This window comes from Cryptomeria japonica, chromosome 2 (assembly GCF_030272615.1).
Source record: "Cryptomeria japonica chromosome 2, Sugi_1.0, whole genome shotgun sequence".
Lineage (NCBI taxonomy): Eukaryota > Viridiplantae > Streptophyta > Pinopsida > Cupressales > Cupressaceae > Cryptomeria > Cryptomeria japonica.
The window spans coordinates 174,390,285-174,399,531 of NC_081406.1; the positions used below are offsets into that span (position 1 = coordinate 174,390,285).

The 9,247-nt window shown below is 33.5% G+C and overlaps 1 protein-coding gene across 1 annotated transcript; it reads right to left on the minus strand.

The window, feature by feature from the left end:
* Positions 1–6,827: 6,827 nt before the first annotated feature.
* Positions 6,828–7,777, minus strand: LOC131051765 (heavy metal-associated isoprenylated plant protein 39). Its single transcript, XM_057986372.2, has 3 exons — positions 7,605–7,777; positions 7,430–7,505; positions 6,828–7,341 (listed from the first exon to the last, which is right to left on the minus strand). Exons 1-3 carry the CDS (start codon positions 7,608–7,610, stop codon positions 7,199–7,201), a joined length of 225 nt encoding a protein of 74 aa, XP_057842355.1. The 5' UTR covers positions 7,611–7,777; the 3' UTR covers positions 6,828–7,198.
* Between the last annotated feature and the right edge of the window lie 1,470 nt (positions 7,778–9,247).

The window sequence follows — 9,247 nt, forward strand, 5'->3', positions numbered from 1 at the left end:
GATATTGCAATGTATCTATGCCCTAATGTCTTCATTGTGTAACAGTTTGTACGGTACAGAAAAAACACACCATTCAGATCATCTTGAACTGACTTTAATGGATGTTTCTTGAATACGAGCATAGCTCTTTCAGTGATTTTGACAACAAAAGGGGTTGCAACACCGGATGTTGATGCCATTTTGAAATTTAGGGTATGAATTGATAGCTTCGAGAACAGATAAATACCTTTTCAATCACAATTGGATGCAAGGAATCTCTGTCGAATCTCTTCAAACTTGGATTTTGCTGCTATATCTCTTTCTCTCTAGTGCTATACTCTTTTCTCTCATTCGCAATGTTAAAAATGAATAGAATAATTCTCTTTTATGCTTCTAAAACCTAACTTTTAGTTGCAATAAATGCATAACCCTAAAAGCTTCTGGATAACTTGTTTTTCATGAATCCACTCACCGAAATCTCAAATTGTCATGAATTCCTCCAGATATCATCTGCATAATTGATTTCCATCATCTGCAATCATTCTTGACCGGTTACAGATCTCCAAAAGGGGGTTTTGAAGATTGTGCATGAAAAAATCCCCCTAAGGCTAAAATGACCTAGTTACCAGATGAGGTTCCAACACTGGATCTAGGTGTGGAGTTTTTCTGCACATTTGAATCTTCCTTCTTCACCCACATCTACTTATGTTGATCTTTGATCTCTTCTGCCTTTGATTTTCCCTTTTCATCGGATTTGTTTGTGCTCACCGGATCATTGTTTCTCACGTTTTTACTTCTGCAGTATTTTGTAATATGACCAAGTTTGTCGCATGGAAAGTAGACAACACCTCTGCATAGGTTTGAAGTTCATTTGATTTGGTCTCATCCTGAATTGGTTAGAGATATGTCCAAACATTCCACAAGCATAACGTCTTTTATTCTAAAAAATTGTTCATCATTGTTCTGCACATGTTTGACTTATGACCAAAGTTGCATATGAAACATTGACCTATAAAGGTAGGACCATTATTCATCACATTATTCATTATCCCATTACTCATCTTACTTCTGCATTGACTTACCATTTGACCAAATTTTCCACAAATAAAACATTTACCATTGAATTTATAGGCATTTGTTTGTCTTACCAGAGGTTTCTTGTTAGATTATGTTGATGATTGCTTTGACCGGAACCGGAGGATTCTCCATTCTCAAATCCAATTCCTCACATATCTTTCCCATGTCTTTGATTTTCTAGCATCTCGTCCAACCGAGCTGAACTAGCTTTGAATTTTTCTTTGTACTCATTTGTAGTAGAAAGTTCATCTCTCATAATTATGATTTGCCTTTCAAGTTCTTGTCCATCATTCTTGCATTGCACCAATTCAAGTTTCAACTGATCATTCTCATAGTTCAATCTGCAACATTCATCAGATTTTTCCTTCAACAACTGAGTTAGTTTCTCTTCACTCTTCTTCAGGTCTTCAATGTCCTTTGTCAGCTTTATCATAATGGATTGCATTTCATTCTTCAAGACTGCATTCTCTCTAGCCATCTTCTCACATTCATCAGTCTTCTCTTGTAAGACTTGATTGGCAATTTTTTTCTTTTCTATCTCCTTTAGCTTATCCATCAGCTCCTTTCTCTTCTCTCTTGATGTGCACTAATCACCTTAGCTCTAATATTCTAGAATCACCAGATATTGGACCTTGAATCTTGCACAAGAATCGACACCGAAGGCTAGAATTGCAAAGAAAGCTACTTCAAATCATGAATCAACTACCTTAATCACCGCAACCAAAATTACAATACGATTATCAAGATATGCACAATGATCTCATATTCTGCCAGTAACTAAGTCCCACCTTCTAGACTTATGCCTATGAACAATATGACTTCTAGTAGATCTATTTTGCATATACCGAATAGAGTTTATTGACCGAAATGTCATCAATGACAACCACTAAGCAATCTCCATACATGAATCTTTACTCGTACAGTGTCTCTTGTCAACACCTATCACTCTATTTCTTTTCAATTCTCTCTATCTTTATATCTCTTTCTCTATCTCTATCTCTCCCCATATCTAGCCTATGAATGCAACTATTCCATATATTTAAATATAATTTTAGTTGAATATACTTAAATTGTTTATTTTTTTAAAATCGCCTACAGTGTGACATAACTTTGAATTTTGACCCTCGCACAAATGTGTACCAAGCTAGCTCCTTCTAGCCACTAGAAAAGAGAGGGAGTTAGCAATTTGAATTTGGGATTTTTATTTTTCGATCAATGTTGTGTAGTGCAAGATTGAAATTTGCATGTCATGGGATCATTCTAGGATGAGAAGTGTGAGATCTTAAGATCAAATTTTTATACCGAATAATATGGACTAATAATGAGGCAAGTGTGGGAATGATTGCAAATGAGACAAGTATAAGGTTAAATGTATGCAAATTCATGTGGGTGAGAGTAAATGGAAATGGATATGAATTAGATAAGGATTCAAAGTTAATACAAGAGAATTTCATTGTTAACTTATGTAATTATCTTAATAAACCACCAAAATGACTCTAAAAATAATTACAAATATATGAATATGTATTAAATAACATATTTTAGATAGTAATTTAAATATAAATTATATTTTATTGTCACAACCCTCCTTTATCACTTTTTGATTTAAATACAATTCTATTATATTTTTGGTTAAGTTATTTAAATGATTGAATAAATGTTATAAAAGAATAAAATGAATACACACACTTGGAGAATATAATTCAAAAGGCATTATTTTTATTATTTATTTTCCACTCCCAATTATGGCACATGTTGTAGGAAGAATAAGAAGCTTCTAGAGGAATCTCCACCACCTTGCATGTAACTCCCCCACTAAGTTTAATCAATTTGCATGAGTCCAATATTGGAAAAGAATCTCCTTTTTAATTAAATTTTCCAGATAGTGGAATGGAGGGATTTTTCTTATAAAATGATATGCAAGTTTCAAAGAAGGGAGTTGATTATATTTTGAAGAAAATTTCCCAAGTTTTTTTTTTCTTTGGTAGTCTCATTTTTCGTTGCAGGATTTTTAAGTTGTTGTTTGAAAGGTTTCTCTCAAGTTGCAAAGGAGGATCAAAAGGATAACTAGAGGATTCAACATCAAGCTTTGATAAGCCAGGTTCTCTTCTTGTTATTTCACATTCACATATGAGAAATGGTATTATCCAAAGATAGTTTCTAGATTCTCCCTTATTTTAAATCTTTTTATTTAGGAATAAATATTGATAAAATACTTTCGCATAATGCATGTAAAGGATAGCATTATTATTTATTTTATTTTTCCTAGAAAATATACACATAATCTTGCTTTTTGTTTTTCCAAAGATTGTAGATCTGTGCAAAAAATCATATTTCCTTAATTTTTAAATCTCTTTTTCTGAGATTAAAACTCTTCCCTATGTGATTTGAATCTTAATCTTATTTCTTCCCTCTAATTCATTTCTCTGGTTCTTCAAATGGAAATCTGAATCTCATTCTTAAAATAAACCTCACTGTGAATATTAGTTAAATAAATCTCTCTGTGGATATTAGTTGAATAAGATCTCTCTGTGAATATTAGTTGAATAAAATCTCTTCGTGGATATTAGTTGAATAAGATCTCTCTGTGAATATCAATTGAAATTGAAGAATATATCTCCCTGTGAATAAACCTCTATGTTATTCATCCCTGTGAATGAATCCCTGATCTCATTTGATTTCATAAATACTTTTTTTTATTTGGTTATATATTTCTCTCTATGAATATTAGTTGAAATGGAGGAATAGATTTCTCTGTGAATAATCCTCTGTGTTATTCTCATTTGGTTTCATTAATATTTTTATGTCTGGTTATATACTTCTCTCTGGGAATAATAGTTGAAAACTGAGGAATAAATCTCTCTGTGAATAACCTCTATGTTATTCACTCCTATAAATAAATCCTTATTGTTTACATTAACATTTTATCTCTCATATACTGGTTAATTCTACTCTTTGTGCTTAAATAAATTAAAACTGGAAACTGTATATATATAAATATATATATATATATAGTATTTATAAATTTTATGCAAAGTAATTTTTTTAATTGTTTGGGTGCACGATATAGTACTCCGTATGTGCGTGGAATATCGGGCTCGCAGGTGGGGAGCAGAGTTAATACGCCGCAGGGGAGTGGTACCGTAATGATACCCTCCACTAGCCTGCAGTCACTGCTGCAGCAGTGGTCGCAGGGTAGTGGAGGGTACCTGTGGGGTCCCACTCCCACTTGGCCCCTTTGTTAATGCCATTCAAATTTTAATTTATGGCAAATGTTAATTCTTAGATTTTTTATATATATTAAATTTTAGTTTAATTAAATTTATATATATATATATAATTTTAGTTTAATAAAATTTTAAACTTAGATAAAAAAAAAATTTAGATTTATAATTAGTTTTGGCAATTTATAAATTGTAAATTAAATTATACCAAATTTTATAATTAGATCTTTTTTCAGATACACTTAGCAATTAATCCATATTAAATGATTTGAAGCTAAATTCTATTTTGGGATTAGTGGCTTTATAAGCGATATTATCGCATGTAACTTACGCTACCTTTGCCTCATGCAAATTGCTTTACATTGATTACATTTATTGGCATTTCCATCTCCATGCAAGTTTCACGCTTAATTATTAATATGCAAGTTTCCTAATTGGCATTATTATGCAAAGTTATATTTCAAGTTTTGGATAATAAATAATGTTAGTTATGGTTTTTATTCCATGTAATTCATCAAGTAGTTATTTCAATTAATTGAACCTTGCAATGTCTAATTATACGCGTTCAAGTCATAATTATTTTCCAAGCATGATGTTTATCATAAGTTAGAAAACTAAATAAAGGAAGTTGGAAAACCAAAACCTAGTAGTGTTCGGTATATACAGTGCCTCTGGGTCATGCTTACGGGTAATGTCGTCGTGTTGAACTACTGCACTTAACGCCTAATAAAGCTACATCAACGACGTCTGTGACATCGTCCCTATAAATCGTCGGGGAGTAATAAGCGACACTTGGAAGTTAAAATCCATGGGGCGGGTAATCCCCCTTAGATAGATAATTTAATAAGATAATTCTAAAATGATCTTTCATCCGTTGAGTTAAACCGTAGTAAACTCCTATAGGGATGATGAGTGAGATACTTTTATGAAATTGATTTAATCTCGAAGAATTGTTGTCAATTAACAATTGATCAAGGGTGACGCTCATGATAAGAATTAGGATCTAGTTGTTTTAGGCCACAAGCAATAGGCCATCTTGAGCCTTTGCTTAAGCGCTACCACCGTGGGTAGCAACCGCAGAAAAACTGTCTGGGACATTGACCCTAGAAAGGGTTGCGTACCCACTAATCAGTTTACATCAAACCATAGAATAGAAAATAGAACTACATACTTTATGCCTTGATCCCGTGCCGAAACGGGTATGTAGGCAGTCTTAGGATGGAGTTGTCCCTAGTACTTAGGCGTTCGTGGGTGGGGTCTAGGCTTGGTAAGGAAGGATTGAGTAAGAATCCTAATTTGAAAGATAAGTATATTAAAATGGAAAAAGTAATTCAATGCATACTCGGAAGGAATCCCGTATGGATTCGCTTGACTTCCCGAGGCTTTAAGCCAAATTTTGAGGCAGAATTCAAGCTTGAATTATGTTATTTAATTACTCCTAAGGACGGCGACCTTGGTGCACTTCTGTTAGAAGAGTGTAGTACTTAGTGAGTGGCTTAGGACTCGAATGGTCCCGATGAGTCTAAGTCTCTGGCCAGAGCACCTCCTATCCCGATTGGATAGATGCCTATGCCGTATGGGTAGATGCCTATCCCGTATTGGATAGATGAAATCTTATGTCCCGTATGGACAGATGCCTAACCCATATGGTTTGATGTTCATTCCGGATGGATGAATGCCTAATCCTAATGGATGGATGCCCAGAGTATGCGATTGAATCAAACACAATGATTAAATTAAACAAAAAGAAAAAGAATGGTCAAATTTGTTGGGTTAAGTATAGTGGGTTATTACATTTATTAATAATTTTCATTTAAACTATAAATGTTAATAAAAAGAGTACAAAAAATCCATGGTAATTTTAATTATAGATTGGTATAAATGTGTCTAGGTTTTCATTTACATAGATATATAGGCTAATTGAATAAATGCAATCAACTAATAAATAAATGAATTTTTATATAAGAGCTATAGAAAATAATAGAAATAAAATAAATGCGATAATTAAATGGGAGGACATAATATTCAATTTCAGAATTGATGAAAATTTTTAATTTGTTGATTTTGTTTTGGAATGTAATTATCCCAATTTGAAGAGTATCTCAAAGTTTGAGCTAGCACAAAAAACGCACCTAAGCATTATATTTGTCTTCAACTTCTAAATTATATTTAAAGTTCTTAGGTCAAACTATTAGGAGGATTGAATTAAGCGATATAAGCAAGAGAAATGACATTCACAAACTATTTATTTGAAACTAGTTAGCATGTATTTTTAGTTTAATTGAATCAATTCAGTAATAATGATTTCTAAGGATAAACATGAGAAATGAATATGTAAAAAATACTCTCGATAAAAGTGAAACAGATATGAAAAAATAAATTAATTGTTAATCAGACCTAATATAAAACAGTAACAGTTGTTGTCATAATATTACATCGAAACAAGATAGATATGCTAAATTTCGCCATTTTAAAATGGCGAGTATTTGTTCTATTGCTTAGTACAAGCGTGAGTCGATTACATAGTAGAGTTGAAAATAAGCTCAATCAATCAAGGTAGTCAACAATTTGGCAGAGCAGAACATTATGACTTCATAGACCACCTATTTTTTTCCTGTCACATTGTGAAACCCAAAAATCTGAAAATAAAATCTAAAATAGTTTTAAATTTGAGCAATAATGAATTTACTTTCCATTGGGAATCAAATATTTCAGAAAAATGTGACATCAGAAACCAAAAAATCTTTAATCATAAGAAGGTGTTAGCATTATCATCACTAGCAATTACATTCTCATTACTACATGAGTATTTGACAACGGTGCATCGAGATCCCTTCTTGGAAAACACAGGTCAAAGATCATGCCACAAGAGCCCTAAATGATAATTTAGGGTTAGCATTCTCATGAATGGCCAAACTCTAAACATTATGAGGCCCCACGCTTATCAACTCTGCACAACAAAAACCATATTTCCTCAATCTTAAGGTGACAAACACAGGATCTGCTTCCCCAATCACAGTGATCTTCTTTTGCTTCATGTCTACAGCCACAGAATCCACTCCTGCAATGAAAACATCCATTCATCAGATTACATAGCAGAATAAATCTAAGATTAGGATTTGAAAGAAAAAAAGGAAAAAGCAGTATACCTTCCACCGTCGCAACCGCCTTGAGGGCTTTTCTCTTGCTTTTCTCGTCCTCGATCGTCACTTGTAACACCATTTTCTGCAAATTTTGAAAACAAACTATGAATCAGTTATAACTTCGACATGAATCCAGGAACCCAAGTTATTTATGAACAACGATCTAGACTTATAGATTCACCTTCATTTTGATATCTTGGAACTGGGCTTCTGTTCACAGAAATCCGCGAGGCCTTCTAATTTGCTGTACAATTTTGGTGTGTGGGAGATGAATAAATAGCAGGCACTTGGCGATTCTTCGCGGAAAGTATTCCCGTGATGGTGAACGCGGTAAGCGGCTGAGTCGGGAGGTAGTCTGTGCCGACCAATTTAAAATTAATTCATTCCAACATTGGGGATGATGAATTAGTACGGCAGTCAATTAGATATTCTTCTCGGAAACTACCTATATATGAGTTTTTCATCATACTGAATTAATTACGAGAAGCTATATCAGTTTAAGAGCACCAATTCCGAGTGTTTTGGATCGTTCAAGGAAGGTTGCATGTGAGCATCTCAAAATACGTAGTTACTAGAAGGTATCATTTTCGACTTATGTGGGATTTGAATGTGAACGCGGTTTTGTTTTTTTGTCCGTGAGAGCAGGAAAGAAAATTGGACGCTTCAGATTGAAATGCCCACGTGAGCTAAACTTTTGTCGGCTTATGAAAAGGGGAAATTGTTTTCTTAATAGAATAAGGACAAAATGAAAACTAACGGTCTGTATTTTGGATTCTTTACGTGATTCTGCAGATGATGTTATGGATTAAAGTTCCATCGCTAAGTTTTTAGCTTTGTCCTTCACGTGACCACAACTTCGCCAGTCATTTCTGGGCGTCATGCTTCTGCCTCTTCCAGACTGACTTACGCGTAAAGAAATTGAATTATTATTTCTTTAAATCGGTTACTGAGTTTATGGAAGATCGTTAATCTTCTTTTAGAACAACGTCCTCCAAGGTCCCTTTATAGTTATTGATTCATTTAGGGGAGAAGATCTAGTACCTCATGCATTTCAATGGTTGTGATAATAGTTGTTGATTTAATATCTACGTTCAAATTTTTTTTGACAACATTATATCAATATTTGTGACTTTAAAATTGTTATTGTTGATGATGACTACTCATAGTCGTTAAAAGCAACCAATCAAGTGATGCCACATAAGCTGAACAACTATGGGTATCCTTTTTTTACGACCATTGGTCTGAACTTTTTTTTTGGCTGTTTTGGACACCTTGGCAAAAAGTATGCTGATGTGATATCATATTTGATGTTGTGGCCCTGAAAACTTAGTTATAAATAGGGAACTTGCCAAGTAAACTGTTGTAAAAAATTGGGAGCAATTTGAAACTTCCACGTAGGATTTTGAGAAGCGTGAAGTTAGGGTGCTCAACTACTAGGTCCTCTCCCCTAGTAAGTGCTTGTACCCCAACAATGTGCAATGGTTATGTTGATAGATATAGTTTGGGTAGTTTATTTAGAAGACAATAGAAAAAATAATGTCTTCAACACTATTTAAATGAGCTTTCTTTGTTTGTAAAGTTAGCTTCTGATGACTTTAAATCTTTTAAAATGTTTTTCTGGTTTAGTCTTAAGATTAAGAATGTATGGCTAAAGTGATGGTGTGCTTGGTCGATAAGCTCATCTTGTGGAGAAGTTGTGAAAAGCGATAAAACCCTAGCAAAAAGAGGTGTAGAAAATTGCAAGAATTTCTTCTTGTGTGTGTTTCCAATGGATGCACATGGTTAATGTAACTGATAATTGCCCTATCGATATGGCAAAGGAGA

Coding starts and splice junctions, on each gene's coding strand:
- LOC131051765 (XM_057986372.2), bottom strand. Junction 7,342..7,429: donor GGCGGTTGCGACGGTGGAAG/GTATACTGCTTT, acceptor TTTTCATTGCAG/GAGTGGATTCTGTGGCTGTA.